At 30.2% G+C, this 20,224-nt stretch overlaps 2 protein-coding genes and 1 non-coding gene across 3 annotated transcripts; 1 reads left to right on the top strand and 2 right to left on the bottom strand.

Moving 5' to 3' along the window:
- Positions 1–1,340: 1,340 nt before the first annotated feature.
- On the bottom strand, positions 1,341–1,413 carry TRNAR-UCU (transfer RNA arginine (anticodon UCU)). Its single transcript has one exon. It is a non-coding gene; the product is annotated as a tRNA-Arg (tRNA).
- Positions 1,414–10,557: 9,144 nt separating this feature from the next.
- Positions 10,558–11,836, top strand: LOC25487524 (stress-response A/B barrel domain-containing protein At5g22580). Its single transcript, XM_013609469.2, has 2 exons — positions 10,558–10,786; positions 11,414–11,836. The coding sequence occupies exons 1-2, from the start codon at positions 10,659–10,661 to the stop codon at positions 11,619–11,621; spliced, it is 336 nt and encodes a 111-aa protein (XP_013464923.1). The 5' UTR covers positions 10,558–10,658; the 3' UTR covers positions 11,622–11,836.
- A 4,783-nt stretch (positions 11,837–16,619) lies between these two features.
- LOC25487523 (uncharacterized) lies at positions 16,620–18,354 on the bottom strand. The gene is made up of 2 exons (XM_013609468.3): positions 18,314–18,354; positions 16,620–17,549 (listed from the first exon to the last, which is right to left on the bottom strand). Exons 1-2 carry the CDS (start codon positions 18,337–18,339, stop codon positions 16,652–16,654), a joined length of 924 nt encoding a protein of 307 aa, XP_013464922.2. The 5' UTR covers positions 18,340–18,354; the 3' UTR covers positions 16,620–16,651.
- Positions 18,355–20,224: the final 1,870 nt, after the last annotated feature.

Genomic DNA, 20,224 nt, shown 5'->3' with positions numbered 1-20,224 from the left:
TTTTTCTGCTAATTTTCATTTAAAAATATGAATTCTACATATGAGTTTACTTTAAAAGAGAGACCAAAAGTGAAGATGAAAAACTTTAGAAGGATTAAAAGTTAAATTTTTTTTTATAGGGATTAAAATAAAAAGTTGACATATTTATAGGGACCAAAAACATATTTAACCCTTCATTTATTGGTTCAGATGTTTACTACATAAATACTAGTATTTTGATAGAGGGTTACAATGATTGATATTCTTTTAATTTAATTGACTAAGTTGCTATTTTGTAAATTTATGGAACTAAATTGATTGATACTTATTCCGTGAGCATAGCTCAGTTGTTAGGACAATGCAATATTATATGTAGGAGCCGGAGTTTGAACTTCAGACACTCCACTTATTCACCTTATAAGGTAAATTCTAGCCACTAAATTACCTGATAAAAAATAATAATTGATTGATACTTCCTTTGTCCCTTAATATAGGAGTGGTTTACAAAAATTACGAGTATTAAAAAAAATTGTTGGAGTAATAAATTTGTTAAATAGTATGTATTCCCTCTATTTCAAAATACATGTCCAAGTCAATCACTTCACATATGACAATGCACAATTTTGACTGTTAATATCTTTAGTTATCTAAAGTAAAAAATTATAAAAATTTTATACTTTCAAAATATTTGGTGAGACAAATCAAATAACATCTTACATGCTAATATTTATATTTATACATTAGTTAAAAAATATGATCAAAGTAAGTCAAATGAATAGTGCATATTGTAAAAATTGGACATGTATTTTGAAATGGATAGAGTAACTAATACTAAATTTCCCTATAAGTATAAATACATTTAATAGTATTGATTTCCAAGATAATTCATAGTATTAATAAGGTGTACAATTGAGAAAAAAAAGTAATGAATGCATCTAAAATTTTGTAGTTTGTCTTATATTTAGAGACAAACATTTTATTTTATAAATGGTCTTATAATTAAGGACGAATGAAGTATTTACGATTTTGAAAACTACAAAACAATTATCTTTTTTAGGGGTAAAAAACAAATTATCTATTTTAGCTCTAGCTGAGATAGGGGTTAATAATCATGATTTATATTCTTGAGTCTTTCTTTTGTTTACTGAATCTATACAACTTATGAGTGTAACTTTAATAACTACATTAAGCTATACGTAACAAATTTAAAAAGGAATTTTCTTTTTCTGAATCTCTTTTGAGGAGTAAAAGAAAAGGTAATATTAAGATGTGATAATATAGTGAAAAATATCGAGAGAAAAAAAAAGATAAATGTGGTTCCATTAAACGTGTTATAAAAAATTTATATAGCAAAATAAAAACACGCCCAGTGGGACTCGAACCCACAATCGCTTGATTAGAAGTCAAGCGCCTTATCCATTAGGCCATGGGCGCTTTGTTTGATTTAATTCTGTTTCATTATTATAAAATATTTAAATTCTTTGAAGCAATCAGGACCAAATGATAAACAATTTAAGAGGGAGAGAACTCCATTTAAGATCAGCACTCAACAATAAAGCAATTGAATAAAAACATGTTAATGCTTCTAATTAATACGGCTATGTAAACTTTTTCATTTGTGTTTTCTAATTAGTACTATTCTTAAAATATTATACTCCATATGTCCGTGATTATAGGGCTTTTTTCAAACTTTGATTTGTTCCTAAATATAATCTCTTATTAACAAATGATTTGACTCAAGTTAATAAATTTCACGATAAATTATTTGGGAATCTTTTGGCTTAACTCCTAATTGCTAAGACCTTTTTCTGTAAAAATTGGAAAGTTAACACAATAAAAATATAATCCCTTCTTAATATGGAAATCAAATGTCCGACCTGGCTCCAAATGTAATAATGTTAAAGAAAACTAGTGGTAAGTGGAGGATGTGTGTGGAATTCACAAACCTAAACCTTGCATGCCCAAAAGGACCTTTACCGCTTCATGGTAAATACTTAACCTTCTTGAACGCGTACTTGGGTTACAACCAGATAAGATGGATGTCAACACGCCTTACGCCTCCTTCGTGACCATCACCTGTAACTGTTATTATATGGCCATGCCTTTCAGCTTCAAGAAAGTTGGCGCAACATACCAAGTTACCAACGATTATGTTAAAATCACGTAGGTTCAGAGAACAATATCTCTTTCCATAAAACTTTCATCTTAGGATTGGAGATGCAATGCCAAACAAAGGAAACCAAACTCTTTGGAAGGCTGACTAAGTCTATCATAAGCCTTATGGATATCATTTTTTATTGCCATTTAATCATTCCTACCATGCTTATGACACATAAAATGCAGAACTTCATGAGCTATAACAATATTATCCCGACTCTTCATGTGGAGAACAAAGCTATTCTACTAAGGACCAACTAAAGAACCTATAATACCCCAAATATTTGAGCCAATAGCTTCATAATGGTCTTGTAAGAAATAATACACAAAGTGATTGGACGAAACTGTCTCTTTGATCATCTCAACAAAGGTGTGATCTCCAATAATATCCTATTGATTTTAATTAAAAAAAATATGCTTAAAAGCCATCCATTAATAACAAAGATCCCTCCATAGTGATCCTTTCCGAAGGAAACGAAGCTCTTCCTAAACCAAACTAGAAAAACTACTATGAAGAGATAACACCTCTTGCATTTGAATTTGGATTCTCTCCATTGAAAATTCTTTCAAATTTTTTCCATTGTAAATCTCTGCCATTGAAAATTCTCAGCATTGCTCTTTCTCTATAAATTAATTAATTAATTACCACTTTCTCCCTCATGTTTGATGGTTGAGATTCCACTTAAGATAACTTCAAATAATTTTCAAAGGAGAGAATTCAAATCCTTTGTAATTACCTCTTCCGAAAAAAGATTATATTAATAAGAGAACTGCTATTTAGTTAACATTAAGATCACTAATCTAGTTAACATTGTTATCTTGGAGACTATCACAAGAATTTATTTTCCTATGAATCGATGTAATACCATGAAAATAATAATGAGAATTTCTATCATCGTCATTGATCCACTTTGTTTGAGATTTTTGAATGCTTAATAACTAGGGCGTTCGTGGTACAGTTTGAATCAGTTTAAAGGAAAAAACTTATGTGATTTAAAGATAAAATTATATGCAGTTCATATTGGTTTTGGATGACTAATTTTAAAAAACCGATCCAATTTTGTTCTGGACCGGCCAGAAAGGCCAATCCTACGATGACATGTGGACATGAAGTCCTCTGGATCAAGGTGCATCGCCTGAGTGAGCAAGCTAGTGTTGTTGCACCACACCTTACTGAAGCACGCCTTGTGCATCCTTTTTTTTTTTTTTTGAAGAAATCAAAATGAAATTATATTACCACAACAATCAGCAGTTCCCAAGCACAAGGTGTGCCTAGGAGACCACTAAAAAATTACAAGATGTCAGAAAAAAAAACTAAAACAAAGAAAACACAAGCACGCCCTCGTGCATCCTACGCAGTAATGTGGCCTCTAACAGCCCCTTGATGAGGCGCCGCATTTCACGGAAGCAGTTAGCGCCTCCTTCCTCTTTCGAAAGGCGACTCTGCGTCACCCTCAAGGTACAATTCATTTCCCAAACATTTCTTACACATTCAACCTCATTTCCTCCACAAACTTGAGCATTAGAGTGCTAACGTTCCTGCAGGCGCCCTTTGTTCACCGCGAAGACTTTGTCGCCACCGCTCCAGAGCACCACATTGCTACCGTTGCCTCCATCCGTCTCTACCGGACAAATCAAATTTGATGCGATTAAATTTGGATTGATTTTTAGATATCCAAACTACAAATTGTAACTTTTTTTTATTGATCATAATATTATAAAAATATGGTAAAATAATAGGTTTGATATAAAATATAACATACGATTTATTAAAAATTAATAGTACCGAATAACAATGATTGATTATCTTTGAAAACATAAGAAATAGTAATAAAATAGATTAAATTAAACTAATATGTAGTATTAAAAGAGTTAAAAAGGAAAAAAAAAAAGGTTAATATAATATATCATACTTATAAAAATGAAAATATGTATTAAAATATATGTATGTGGTTTGGTTTTGTTTGGCTCGGTTTTATGCGGTGTACGATTTATATCCAACCAGAGTGACTTTTACAAAATAGCATCCAAACACATCCAATAATATTTAGTTTTATGCAGTTTACAATTTTTATTTAGATTGGTTTAATTTAAATATGAACACCCCTGTATTAACAACCTTGTTAGTAAATAACATAATTATACTTAACCCACCACTAAGGGTTTCTCTCCGAAGAGTTTATGCATATATCCTAGTTTAAAATTAACCATATCCATGCTATGAAGGATATTACGTTTATGTTAAAAATATTACCAGACACATTCTAATCTCATTCTTGAAGAGCATCACGGGGTTTTGATAAATTGGGGTTTGGGTTTTTTGTTCATCGTGTGTGAGAAAATATGGTAAATGCAGGAAGGCTTAATAGCAAACACAATTGGGTTAGTCAAAGGGAGTTGGTTTTGATGATTCCACAAACGTATCTGAATGGCTAGAGGATGATTGTTTCATACTCCCTCCGTCCTAATTTGTATGACGTTTTGGGCATTTCACACATATTAAGAAATGTAATTAATATTATGTGGGAAAGAGATATTATGAGTTGTTTTACAAAATTATCCTTAATAAATGATATGGGAAAGATAAATGAAAGAATTGAAAAAAGAAAGAGTAATAAATAGTTAAGGATATAATAGGAAAAATAACATTAATGTTTCATTGATATTCTAAAGTGACATACAATTTGGGACAAATATTTTTTCTAAAGTGACATATAATTTGGGGCGGAGAGAGTAGAAGACAATGATGTCAAAAATGTGGGCTTTATGTTTATTTCTGATTTGCGGGTTGGCCATGATCGAACCGTGATTAACTTTTACGGAAAACCTTCATCAAACTTTCCGGTATAGTAGTAAACTACCAAAAAAAGTCTTTTTAATATATATTTTTTTATCCTTAACAAGTGTCTTAGAAGTTGTAGCATAGCATTACAAGTCCCACCCACTTAAAAAAAAAAAAAAAATTCTATAGGTAAAATAACATAAATACCCATAGCTTTAAAGCAGATTCTAAGGTGTGTAGTTTAACTTTGCATTCTTCAAAAAAAACAAAAAAGAAGAAAAAACTTTGCAGTTCACCCAAGATTTTTTTTTGGCTTAAATGCAATTTTACCCCCCCTATTTTAATTGAATCTGAATTTTACCTCTCCTATTTTAAAACTCGGAATTTTACCCCCTCTATTTTTATTGATTCTGGATTTTGCCTCCCCTATTTTAGAACTTGGAATTTTACCCCCCTATTTTATGTTTTTCAGGATTTTGCCCCCTCCCCCTATTTTATCCACATAATTAATTATTTGTATTAAATGTTTTTTAATGAAAAAATAAAAATAAAACCAAAAAAATACTAAAAAAAATGAATAAAAAATACAAGAAAAAAATGCATAAAACTGGTATGATCTCTAAAAATAAAATAAAATACTAGTATGAAAATACATGAAAATAGCAAATATTTAGAGGTGCAAACTAGTTTTTTCATGTATTCTTAATTGATTTTTTTCTTGTAATTTCATTGTTTTTCTATTTTTTAGTTTTTTTTTTGTGTTTTCTTGTTTTCCTTATATTTTTTTACCAAATTAATATTTTTTAATCGTTTCTTTATTTTTCTAGTATTTTTTGGTTCTTTATTTTAAAATAGAGGGGGTAAAATTCCGAGTTTTAAAATAAGGGGGGCAAAATCCCGATTCAATCAAAATAGAGGGGGTAAAATTCCGAGTTTTAAAATAGAAGGGGTAAAATTCAGATTCAATCAAAATATGGAGGGTAAAATTACATTTAAGCCTTTTTTTTTTACTCCGCCACTGCCTCTAGATACCTTAGTTTGCATGACTCCAATATTTATATGTCCATCGCAATATTAATGTTGCATCAAATTATTAAAAAATATGAAAGAAGAAAAAGGATCATACTAACTTACTACTTATCTTTCAAAAAAAAAAAAACTTATTACTTATATTCAAGTTAAAAAATTAAAAGTTAATTTTTGTATTGAAAAGTTAAAATTTAAACTTTTAAAATATTAAATATTAAATACTCCGTTGAATAGTTTCAGAAACGTTATAGCTTGTAAATTGTAATTGGAGCAAAACCTACACTACACGTCAAACAAAAGGTTAAGGCAAACGCAGTTGATGCGTGCCTTGTGCCATTTTCACGTCATCTTTCATTTCTTTTCATAAAATAAAACTATTCACAATCAGACCCTCCATGTATGATGTATGTAATTACGAGAGATTTGGTCTCTTCAAATTTTTAAGCAAATATATTAAAAATATTGAACTTCTCCATTTATTTGTGTTAGTTTTAATAGTTATTGTCATTTCATCTACCAATAAAAAAATATACTTATTTTAAAATTGGACATTCTGTTCTTAATGAGACAATCATTTTAATCATATGCAATCACAATCTCCCTTTCTTATAGAATTCAAATACCTATTCTTTGCTACTTCAATTCACACATGTGTAATGTTACTAACACCACTTTAACAATTTTTAGACATATTCTCTTATTTGGTAAAATTGATGTATGTCCTACCATTTTGAAATTATCTATTCAAAGTGATGAAATTCATATACTTTCCAAATTCTTTCAAAAAAAATATATAGTTTCCCAAATAAAAGAATAAATGTTTAAAATAAAGTGTTAAAGTAAATATTATTAGCACTTGTAAAGGAAAATAACATTGTATATGTAAAAATGCATATGTGGTATATACTTTCTTGGTTTTTAGGCAAAGTTATATAATTTATCGTTATAGCCTATAAATACTAAAATATCCAATAAAGGAAATTAAAGGATCATTTAAGGTGGTTCAACTCATATGCAATATGTATTATAAAGAAGGGTTAATTAAGTTTTTAGTCCCTATAAATATTCACAGTTTTGTTTTTAGTCCCTACAAAATAAAATCACACTTTTTAGTTCCTGTGACATTTTCCTTAAGCATTTTAGGGACTAAAAATGCTGATGGAAAAATTTTATAGGGACTAAAAATGCTTATGAAAAATTTTATAAGGACTAAAAATGTTGATGGAAAATTTTATAAGGACTAAAAAGTGTGATTTTATTTTATAGGGACTAAAAGCAAAATTCTGAATATTTATAGGGACTAAAAACTTAATTAACCCTATAAAGAATATATTTAGCTAAACAATGGCCATTTTGGTTGGTCTCACGTAGGATGGTCCTGAACATGGACTGAGGAGGCGGCAACTTAGGGTACCATATTATTAGGGGCATTAAAATTTTATTTTTGATTTAAATGCTCTTTTGGTCCTTTAAGTATTTATTTAGTATCGTTTTGGTCTCATAAGTAATAAAAGGTCCGTTTTGGTCCCTTAACTTTATTGAAAGTATCGGTTTGGTCCTTTCTGTTAATTTAATTCAAAAAAACGTTAAATTTTGATCTCTTATCTTATTTAATTAGTATTAGTTTGGTCCCTTAACTTATTTAATTAGTATAAGTTTGGTCCCTAAACTTAACGTTTTTTTGAATTAAATTAACAGAAAGGATCAAACCGATACTTTAAATAAAGTTAAGGGACCTAAACGGATCTTTTATTACTTATGATGAGACCAAAGCGATACCAAAAGAGCATTTAAGCCTTTATTTTTTTACTTTTATATATGTACATCTTAAGAGTCAGATTTTTAGCTCTTATATATTAACACTAGAAAGTCATATTATTTTATGTGAGTTTAAGTGTATCCTATCTTTTTAGTTCTCAATCTCTAATCTCTCTATCTCAATTTTGTTAACACAAGTCATTGACATTCAACAACAACCAAAAACATAAGTGTCGGTAGTGTATATATATAATGTAGTCTCTTAAGAGTAGGTATCAAATGATCTTTAATTTAATAGTCATTCGATCTTTTTATGGATATAATAGTAAAAAGTCAAATGACTTGTTGGAGGAGGAGGAGGAAAATAGGTATATTAGTTTAGAGTCAATTTGTTCATATTTCAAAGGTTTTCATACTCGTGTTTTTTTTTCGTAATGTCAAACGAAAATGTACAATAATCTTTCAGGTTCATTTCTTTTATCCTTGTGTATTTTTTGTTAAAAAAAATTATAGAGGCACTATCTCATGATTTGCTCAAGACATCCAAATTCAAAGGACCAGCCCTCGTCTCACGCCTAACATGAAAAAAAAAAATTAAAATACAAAAAAAGATATAAAAATTATACAAACCTCAATAATAGAACTAACATAAGTGAAAGATTATTGCTGAGTGTTCAAGGGTTATCTATTGTTAATCCTCAATATTTTAAAACTTAATTTGGGTCTTTAATTATATTTTAGAGCCAAACATAAGAGATTTACTTGACGAAACATAAATAAATGGTGCCGGTTTACTTTGCTTTGCTATTCACCATACCCTAAATCCCTAATATTGAGTCATCAACAAGGAATAACCTCAGCATTGTTCTGCCACACGCAGAAAATTAATTTAGAATAGAAAAAAAAAATAGAATAGAAAATTAATTTAAATGTTAAGATAAATATTCTTTGAGAAAACGGGAGTATTTGAATTACATATTTATTATAAAAAAAGGGAATTACATATTTATTATAAAAAAAGGAATTACATATTTTGTGTTGGGGAAAAATTATCAAATCGTTTAGTCAAAAGAAAAAGCTAATCAAATCGTGGAAAGCATTTCTTCTTGTAACTGGTGTGATTAGATGGATTACCTAACTATTGTCAAAAAAAGATGGATTACCTTACTGATTTTACTAGAGCGTTCAAAATAATTTAAGTTGTCTTTTTAACATGGATAAGTTTAACCATACAAGTTGTAAGCTATTGTATTAAGTTGTTATATTTTATTTTATAAGCATTAAGTTTTTATATAATTTTTTTATCAAATAACATAGTGATGAGAGCTCACACATAGAATAAATTTATGGGGATATATTTTATATTAATATATTGAGTCTTGAATATTCTTTATAAAATCGATTTGAGAAGTGAAGAGTCTCGCACTTAATAAACTTTATTTTATGTATTCTTTATTTTCTATTTAAGACTCTTTTTTTTTTAAACAGAAAATTAAGGATGATCAAGATAGGCAACTAGAGTAGCCTATAATATATACTTTTAAATTTTTGTTTATACATTGAACTTGCTTAAAACATATCATTATAATGAAGGAACTTAAATTGATCCTTCGATCTTTTTTACTTACAAAGTGACCTTGTTCATTTATTATGACATAACATAATCATAAAAGTTAAGTTGTGGGCCGTTAAATTCTCATTTTGACAATATGCATATGTTGAGGAGTATTTTTTTTTTCTTTTTCACTAAAACTATAAGAATAATGTCAAAAAGTATTAAAATAACAACGAATATTAGGAAAATAAAATGTTTCTGAAACAATACTCTACATTTACAAATCAAACATTAGAAACATGTTTCTGAAAAATAAAATAATAAAAGACTCAGTAAATTTATCTAATTAATGTGCGACTCTTTAACACACCCTTTTACGATCAACACTATTAGGTTTGGTTCGTGGACATATATGATGAGTGACCTGATAAAAGAAACCTGATAGCAGAAATCTGATAAAAAAAAACCTGATAGCGGAAACCTGATAGCATGTGACCTAATGAACTTTGGAGGAGGCTCATATACCATGTTAGTATTCCACAACTTTAATAGTGAAAGGTTAATTGCTGAAATGGGAAATAAATCAGCTGAGTGTGTGAAAGCTAAATAAGACTACACATAATATGAGAGTGTTACTTAGACTACAAGCCTAGTTGTTAAGTAAAGATTCTTTACAATAGGTACATGTATAACATGTCCATCCAACTATTGAAGTTCAATAATTCAGCGCACATGGATAGGACATGGAGAAAAGTCCAGCCACACACAAATTGAAGCACTGCTTTTCTTCACATCTTTCAAAGGAAAAAGCAAGTGAAGGAAGAAAAAAGGTTCTTCCATATATGATCATGATGTTTTCTGATTCACAATGAGGCCAAATATCACACTCAAACTTCTATAGGTAAAAATAAAACAAACAAGGACCCTCCATTTCATGTGCCACAAGACAATGAAACTAGACAACTTTTTTACTGTTTGATATAAAGAAGTTGGTCCTTGGTGGGTCAATAAGATGAAAAGATGTAGTACCTTTCCTAAGATTAAGCTGTGGATGCTGTCCCCTACAACTTTTTATTAATTGGTTACTTATGAAGCAAAAATATGGATACTGTGATACACCAATACTAACACGTCGACATCGATAATAATGTAAAAATATAAAATCAAATGTAATCACATCGTATTAGTATTGTATTAGACGTTGACACATGTTGGACATTGGACACGCTTTAAATTTGAAGTGTAGAAGTTACATAATTGATTATTGCCAACATAGTAATGAAATAAGTCGTGGGGTTCTGACAATTGACAGATCAAGACAGTAAGGTAATTTGACCTTTGAACCCTAAATTGTGCTTATATATTAGGCTCCTAGTAGCAAGCTTTACTTCACAAAAAATGGTAGTCATGGAGGAATTCAAGCACTTTGTGATTGTCAAGTTCAAAGAAGGTGTAGTAGTAGAAGAGCTTACAAAAGGGATGGAGAAATTGGTCTCAGAGATTGATCTTGTCAAATCCTTTGAATGGTATGTTTTATACATTTACCTTTTATATTGTGCAAGAGGCAATATTATACTTCAGTAAATGTAAGAACAATTAGTTAAACATTCTTAAGTTCTTCACTTTATTAACCTTAAAGATGCATATATATAGTATTTTTATCATGTTACAACTCTGATATATTTGATAACAGAAACAGAAATACAAGAACATGGGTTCAAAGTAGAACAAAGATAGTTCTCATGTGCTTAAATATCAAGGTTTTAGATTGAGGTTGCGGTCATGTTCACGGTTTTGTTGTAATCTGTGATTTTACTGAGATTTATAGTTAAATAGGCCTCGATTGCGGCCACATTACCAACGCGGAGACATCAAAAAAATTGAGTTTGGGCTCACATATCACGGTCGTAGACTCATAATTGTGGATTTCTTTTCTAGAGTTTAAGTTTGATATACCGTCGATATAAATAAGTGTATACCGTCACCAAATCACAACTAATCATATATAGAATTACTAGTTAAGTGATCGGTTTTTAACGATGTGACGATTATGATTATTTGGCATTGTAAAAAATCTTTGCACAAAACCCTACTTAGTACTATCATATGATTCATATCATAAGCTTTTTAATCATGTATGTCTTCTTATACAGGGGACAGGATATTGAAAGCCTAGATGTGTTGAGACAAGGTTTCACTCATGCCTTCTTGATGACATTCAACAAGAAAGAAGATTTTGCTGCATTTCAGAGCCATCCAAGTCATGTTGAGTTCTCTGAAAAGTTTTCAACAGCTATTGAAAAGATTGTGCTGCTTGATTTCCCATCAAACCTTGTTAAGCCAGTAAAGGAAGCAGCATAATCATGAAGAATGAAGATATTTCAACAATAAATAATTCATTATTAAAAGTTGAAACATGTTAAGTGTGTGAATGTGATTGCTTGTTTGTGCCTTCTGTTTGTAGTTTAGTTGTATGATTGTTTGTTACTATTTGAATTTGTACTGTGATATTTGTATGGTAAAAGATAAGGGTTTGCCTTCTAATCAATGGATATGATTTTGAGAGATCGTTACTATTTTTTTGTTACTTCTGCTTGTTTTTCAATGTTTTTGTCAAACCGACACCAATTAGGTTACCGTGATCAGTCATTGTGAACTTCTATTTTTGCAAGGTGGTGTTGGTCGTTGCTAGTGTTTTGGCCAATTTTCAAATATCGATCCACTAGAGACAACCGATGAAACATACCCTAATTCTAAGACAACAACGACATACTTCACTTAAGGATTTTAAGTGGTAAATTTGTATGAAAATTTATATTTTCATAATTTAGAATCCTTAACAATGGTTCCGGTGGTACAAGTACAACCTTATTATATCGATCAAGAGAATGATTCTGAGAGACAATAAACAGCTTTTGGTCATGTCCTTTATTAACTTCGAGAGAATAAAACATTATTACCTGCTTGCCTAAAAGTGCTAAGACAGAAAAGCTACTTTAACGGGGAAGATAGAGAGATGAGTGTGGAACTGAAACATGCATTAGCATGATGAAAAGCAAAAAAAATTATTAAGTACTTGCATGTCTCTAAGTATAAGCACACAGATTCACATAAAACGAGTATCATATCACCTTTTCACAGTGGAAGGAAAAGGTAATGAACCAACCATGCTGCCAACATGGAAAATCTATGGATTTCAACTTTATGTTTAGCAATTCAGGGATTTGAATTATTTTATTTCTTTGGAAAAGGGATTTTGATTTTGAGCAGTCAAAATTCTGTAATTACACTAGTTCCTTTATTAGTGGATATTCGATCAAAATTGGACGATTTAAATTTCAATATAGATTTTGATATTTTGAAGATGAAAAAAAATCCAAAATACAAATTTGAAATCCACAGCCCAAACATGCCATCTATTTTTCTAGTCTCTTCTGTATTGAGAAGGGATGGACAAATAGTGACATTAAATAAAGTCTATTTTAATGATAAATTGCTTGTCTTCCATGTCACATTTGGTTCTTCTACAACATTTTTTTTGAAAGATGGTTCTTCTCGGGGCCGGATCTTGGGGAGCACAAGGAGCTCAACTAAATTGGGCCTATAAAAAATAAGTATGATACCCACCCCCACTTAAATTAAAAAATTACATGTTACTTCTTTTTCTTTCTTTGGTACGCGTATAAGTTTTTTCTAGACTCTAGTTCTACTTTTTAGACAAAAATTTGATGCTATCAAACCACCATCAATTTGTATAATCACTTAATCAGTTAATTTAAAAAGCTATTTCATTGAAAGAACCACAACAATCATTTCTTTTTTGCATAAACCATTCGTTTTCCCTTTTCCCACGACGTATGAGTGACATTCCAAACGACGCCGTTACGTAAATTTTACCTCTCTTTCACTTAATTTTATTTTATTTTGTTTCATGTTTAGAAGTTCTTGTGAATCTGATTTTTTAATGAAGTTTAGCTACAAAAAAAAAATTGCGTTTTTATTTTACTGGTACCTATTTTAAAAAAAGAGTCGAGCCTCCTATTTCATAGCAACGGCCTTCTTCTACAACATAATCATTCAAATATGTGAATCCAAATTAGCTTGATTTGATTTTGGTAAAACAAATAGTTTGATTCTATTCATGTGAGGAAATATATTCCGTATAATGTGCTTGTTGAATAAAAGAGAAATTGGATCCATAAAGATACAAGGGAAAATTAGAACTTTGGAGGGAATGACTTTGGGAAAAGAAAAAAAAAAGGAATGGGTAAGCAAATAGATTTGAGAATTTCTGTGAGGAGGGTTTGAGGAGTTTACTTTTCTTCATAATATAAATTTTTTTTTATTATGAGTATCTAAAAAAGAGAAATTCTTGTGTAGGAACGAACCTAACATATCATCCTTACAAACAACAAATTAAAACATGACACGTCGTTGGTTAGGTTCGTTCCTACACAAGAATTTCTCTCTAAAAAATTGTATTAAAGGAAGATTTTGGAGGGTGTAAACAAATTTTTCAAATCTAACCTATGTTGTTATGGTATTCTCAAAATTAATAAATTATTAATTATAAGCATTATGTTGTGAATTCAGACTCAAATCACACAAAAAAAAAAAAAAAACTTTGATGTGTGAAGCAAAAGCCAATAGCAACCAAATTCAAAAATAGTCACAAGAAACAACAACATACCTAGTAACTAAGCAAAACAAAGATAAAAAGAGTATAAAATAAACACACTAAGATTTGATTTTCCATATCGCCTTTGCAATGACCTACACATGGACACGAGAGATCTCATTGATCCTTAGAGATAGATACAAAAGAGGTTACAAGAAATTAACTTCTAAAAGTTTTTCAATGACTTCCTAGTTTCTACCTATATCACAATCTCTTCCCATGAACAAAAGACTTAAATATTTTCATGAATCTCACACAAAGACACTCAACTATTAATCTTTAATTTTCTAAAAGTTTTCTAGTTTAGTTTACCAAATTTCTCAGAGCAGTGTGAGAAAAAGCTTAAATAAAAGTTCAAACCTCGTGCCATGTGCCCCTGTTGAGAGTATTTCTTGAAGTAATTGGTTCATTCAATATGATTAAAAAAAAAATTGGTTCATTCAATCAAAGATAATGATGCACTCAAATCTTGTTTGAGTCTTATTTAATTTACATATATAATTTATTTTTTGAAGAAGCCAAACTATGCAGATACAAATTATTGTGCATGTCTCTATGGTTATTTGTCAACGTGCCTAGTTACTAATGTTATTGTATGTTTTTGTTCTCTTCTTTTAGTTGTTGCTGCTACAGCTGCCAACTTTGATGCTCAAATTAACATTGCCCCTTTGTTGAATGAGATAAACTTCAAGTCATCAAAGGAGTTGGCAGAGATTGAGAACCCAAATGAAGCTAAAATTGAAAAGTGGGAGCAATACTTGAAGTGATTATCAAGACGTGAGACGTCCGTACATACTTATACTTGAAGTGATTATGGGATGGATTACTAAGAATGAAAGTGCTAAGAAGTTCCTTGAAACTATAGAGAGATTTATTTACCAAAAATGATAAGGTTGAGACAAGACAACTAGTGCTTTGTTGATGTTCATTTCAATGAATTATTAAGGGAAAGGGAAGATAAGGGTCTATATCATGGAAATGTCTAATCTTGTGTCAACTCTCGAGGCATTGAAGTTATAGCATCCGGGAGATTTGATTGTGCACTTGTCTTTGATTCACCACATGCACACTTTGGACATTCAAAGTGGGCTATAATACTCAGAAGGACAAGTAGTCCATCAATGAAAGTGTTCACTTAGCTAGTAGCTCTAAAAAAAAGATATATGAGAAATTATTCTCAAAACAAGAAGGTAAAGGAACAACCAAAAGAATTCAATTCTTTCTTATGCAAGAAACATGATACATGTAATATTTTTCTTCACGTATCTTGTTTTCTTACAGAAAAAAATATGGATTTTGTCCGTAGTTTATTTACCTTCTTGTTTTGATAAGAGTTTTACGCAATCTATTTGCTTTTATTTTGAGAGATAGTAGTCAAGTGAACACTTCAATCCTATCCTTCTGCACCCTCTCTTCCTCTTGCACATGGTGAGATACAAGTTCATCGTTGACGGAACACTATTCCGGCTAAGTATTGTAGTTCATTTTGAATTACCCAAAATGTGTCGGGAGAGAAATCAAAGCCAAGTGCACAATCAATTCTTCATGAAACTCTAACTTCAATGTCTTGAGTTTTGATGCGAGATTAGACATTTCTATAAGTACTCCCTTATGTTTCATTTACCTTTATAAATTCATTGAAATGAGCTTAAATAAAACACTACTTATCTCAACCTTATCATTCTTGAAAAAGAATTGCTATGTGGTTTAAAAGAACTTTTTGAAACTTTCGCTCTCAGGAATCGAACCCCTAATCACTTCAGGTATGGATCTCTTGATAATTACGAGGCACGTATGGATTCTCAGCATTGCCGGCAAGGCATTCTGCCCTTGGTGACAATTGATAACTAACAAGTCCAAAATCATGCATCTAAAAATGACCTTGATGACTCTTCATCTTATGTAAGTTTTATAGGTTTTAAGTATTTATTTCAGTTTTTGAGTAATCTTAGAGATGTTATTTGAGTATATTTTGGACTGATAAATCTTGGTGAAAATGGATAAAAATAATGGTGAAAATGTATAATTTAGCCAGAAGGCCCCTACACTGTTTTGGAGTACCAACCACCAATAATTGTTTAGTGGTTTCTTATCTCGTATACAGTCATTTTTAGCAACTTTACATTAACAGCTACAAACAAAGTTGAAAAGAGCAAAGAAGAATAATGTGGTCAAGATATTTGCTCATTAGTTAGATTCTCAACTTTATTCTTCTGTAAAGGTCAAAAGCAATTCAACTACTCCAACCACAATCTTTCTTTCCCTTTTACCAAATCTTCACTCATATTCACGTCTTAATCCAAAACTTTCTCACAAGAAATAAATATAATAATTTGCTTTAAAAAAGAAATAAATATGAAAACTAAATAAATAAAATTAATTTAGTGCATTTTTAGATTGGTAGTAAGATGATGTTAGGAGTTTTGATAAAACAAGAGTTTAATTTTGAAGTCGTCGCATCACAACTCCGTGCAAAAACACTGATTGTCCTATTGTCAAATCAACGATTAAATTCATAGTAGACATAAGTAATCTAAGCTTAGAGATGCCTTAAGGTGTCTAATCGAAGTCAAATATTCTAATTACGGTCACTTAAACAAAGGAAAGAGTTAATAAGTAAAATCATTCCAAGGAGAAAGGTAAAAAAGAAGAGAAATAATAATGAAGAGACAAAAGAAGGGTAAAAAAATCCAAGATAAACAATGAACTTTCATTATGTAGTTTTACAGGCATAGATCAACAAAGAAAATTCAACCCTATCTTTATCTTTCACTACCAAATTCTCCTCTAACCACAATCTACTATCCAAACCACTCCTAGTCCTAAACATAAACACTGCAAACCCAGAAACAGGTTTAAAAAACCAACTATGAACATCCCAAAGCAAATCCACCAACAACCCATCAACAAAAATTGTTTGATTACCCCTAAAATTCCACTTCAACCTCTTCACACAAATTACAATCTTCTTATCAATACAAACATTCAGAACAGGTGATTTAAACCCTTCATTTTCACCACTGCATTTAATCAAAATATCATGCATAATTCCACTCTCACAAAACTTAGCCTTAGTTGTGTAATAAAGTGTGTTACCTGAAAAATATTCACTTCTTGAAAAAAGTGAAACTTTATCCATAAGGGTCCTTTTTTTAAGCTTCTTTGGTAAATTTTCTTCATTTATGTCACCTAAAATAAGACCAATTTCTGAATCAACTAAAATTGCAACATAAAATCCATCAACAGGTTCAGAACCAGTTTCATATCTTGCATTTGAAAGATCCCAAAAAACTTCAACTTTTGAATCATGAAAATGCTCAACTTCCACCAATTTGCTTCCTTTTTTCTTTCTGAAAAATCTTGAATTTGTGTTGAGTCTGAATGTTCTTGCAGCTAGTGGATCTTCTTCATTGAAGATTATTGTGAGTCCTTGATTTGAGTAGCTTTTACACCAAGTAACTGTGATCAAAATCTGCTTTTTGTTGGAGAGGATTGTTTTGTAGATTGATGTAACTGAATTTTGTGTTGAAGGTGTGAGATTTTGAGATATACAAGATTTGTTTGAATAGCTAGAACATGATGAGGAATGTGACACATTCACTGCATTTTCACTGAAACAAGAAATAATGTTTGATACATTCATTTTGCAGTTAAAAATTGTGCAAAGAAAAGTTAAAAATTCTCACAAGAACTATAATTTATAAATATGTTCGAGATGAAAATGATATGCAGGGTTTTAAACCGTGGTTGCGTTGCGATTAACAATAATGTTTAGAATCGCACGCGTAATAGGGTTTAATCGGCCTCAATTGCGATCAAGTAGTCGTGATAGAAACATTAGAGGAATAAAAAACTTTGATGTCGCAGTTCAAATCGCAGTCATAGAATAGTTTGGAAACCTTGAGAATGATTTCATTTCAAGTATTTGCCTTTGTGAAAGAAAAAAAAAAGGCAGAGGAAGAGAAGGAAAATCAATGAGAGGAGGGAGGGAAGAGAACCTTGTTTTCTGACAAGACTATTACAATATCATTTCTATTTAACTTGGGACTCTCCTCCTATCTCTTCCTTACCTTTTTAAATATTTAACGATTCTTCTTGCCTTATAGTAATATAGTTATAATAATGTCAACTTTAATGTGTATCATATCATATGAGAAAGTACTAATATTTAGGCAGAAACTAGGTAGTGTGTTTTTTAATCTGTTATGCCAGTTAATAATACTATGATTTAAAAATCCAATGATTTAAATATTAAAAAAGAAAGGAAGAAAAAATGGCTTTATTACCGGAAAAAGATTTTTAGGTACTGTTTGTGACATGATCATATGTTGCTTTAATTTCTTCACCAAAAAAACATGTAGCTTTAATTTTGTACCTTGTTTGGTGATTGTGAAGAATCATAAATTAGGAGAAAGAAAGTGTTCTGGCCGGAGCCCGTGCTAATGACTATCTACATCAACCCTTGGATGTATTGATTGATAAGACATTTTATGAACTTGATTAATTTTTTATAATATCTCGTTTACGGTCTCCCCGAGTATAATTCAATTAGAAAGGACAGTTCATTGAAATATGTGGTGGTCGGGTTCATTTAATTTTTTAATCATTAAGTTATTTGACGGGAAAACATATGTGATGACTATGATTTATTGTTTCTTTTTCCCTCCTTCCTAGTAAAATTATAAGGGAGTTTCTATGGTACATCCTTAAATTAAAGTGTATCAGTACACCTATTTCATAAATCAATAAGTTATCAATCATTTTTATGTAATAAAGAGATATTTATCAACTTTTATATTTTAGAAAATATTATTTTATAAAAAAAAACGTCATTTCATCCAGTATAAGAATAATACTAATTTTTTAACATTTTATCCAAAAAAATAATCAATATTCATTATTATGGGTATTAAAAATTAAAAAAAAAATTGAATTTTGATTTGCCGACACTTTTGAGAAATAAAATATAATTATTATAATTGTAACCAATAGAAAATATATTTTTTCTAAAAAAAATAACTCATTAAACTATTCATTTAACATATGGGTGTACTATTGAGTGTACAATAGAAATTGCCAGATTATAATGGCCAGCTTCGAAGACAAATTGGATCCCGTCATTGTCTTCTTCTTTCTCTTTTGATGCAAATTTGGTGTTACTTGAATGAAGATCTAAACGTGACAGTGACAATTCAGAAGTTATATAGAATCCAACAGAAAATTTGCATAGTTCCATTTGAACTTCTTTTAGTTCATTTGCAACTCTTAGATACGTGCACTTGTAAACTAGGGTTACCTTGTGTTCAAAAAGACTTTATAAGTTGGTTCCGCACCAATTTGTTAGAGTATTTTCATCCTTGGAGTTAATTTTGGGGATGAGAGCGTGAGTGTTGAAGTTGTTTGTAGTTTGCTTTTAGTTCCGTATTGCTCAGGTTCTTGGACTGTTTAGTGTGTAAATATGTTTGAATACTTTCATCTTTTAAACTAACTTTTGGAATAAGATTCAAATTTGTTTAACAAGGGCAAAGGAAAAAAAATCAGATAAGCTACACAACTTTTTAATTTATAAGCAAGTTTTGTATGAATTATGTCTTGTGGATGTGGGTACGCATCTTTCTTTCTTTTTTTAAATAAGGTACGCATCTTTTCTTATAGTACCAAAGAATTTTTCAAAGTGAAAATATTATTTATATTAAAGGCGTAAAATTATTATATCTTAAACATGGAGTACATGAATAGCATGAAACATATAAAACCACCTATTATTTTTAGTGTTTTCATTGTATATATCGTGTCTACCTTAATTTCTTTTATAACACTTAACAGCATGTCTATTAGCAGGAATGTTATGAAGCCGGCACGATTAGAATTGGTATTTTTAAAAACAATACTTTTTCTACTCCCTATATATAAAGGTCCACTTGGGAATTGGCCGGGAATTAAAACTTCAATTTAAAAAGTGTTAAGAAGTTGCAAATTGATGAAAATCTTTCATGGTCAACTCTTTCTCTTGAGTGAATGAATATCCACAAAACGAATGACATAGTGCCCCATTGTTTTTCGACGTGACATTTGTGTTGTCTCAATCTAAAAAGTTTCCTCATATATATACTAATCTCTTGATGATTATAATATTAAAATACCTATACTATATTGATCATCTTAAATTTTAAAACATAATTATACATTAGTGTAGGTTCTTATTCTCAAGTTCTTGCCAATCTTCCTTCAAAGAAGAGTCGTTCTTGCTAATCTCATGTATATATATATTCTTCACAAACTTATT

Source organism: Medicago truncatula, chromosome 2, assembly GCF_003473485.1.
Source record: "Medicago truncatula cultivar Jemalong A17 chromosome 2, MtrunA17r5.0-ANR, whole genome shotgun sequence".
NCBI lineage: Eukaryota > Viridiplantae > Streptophyta > Magnoliopsida > Fabales > Fabaceae > Medicago > Medicago truncatula.
This window is presented reverse-complemented; position numbering and strand designations above follow the sequence as displayed.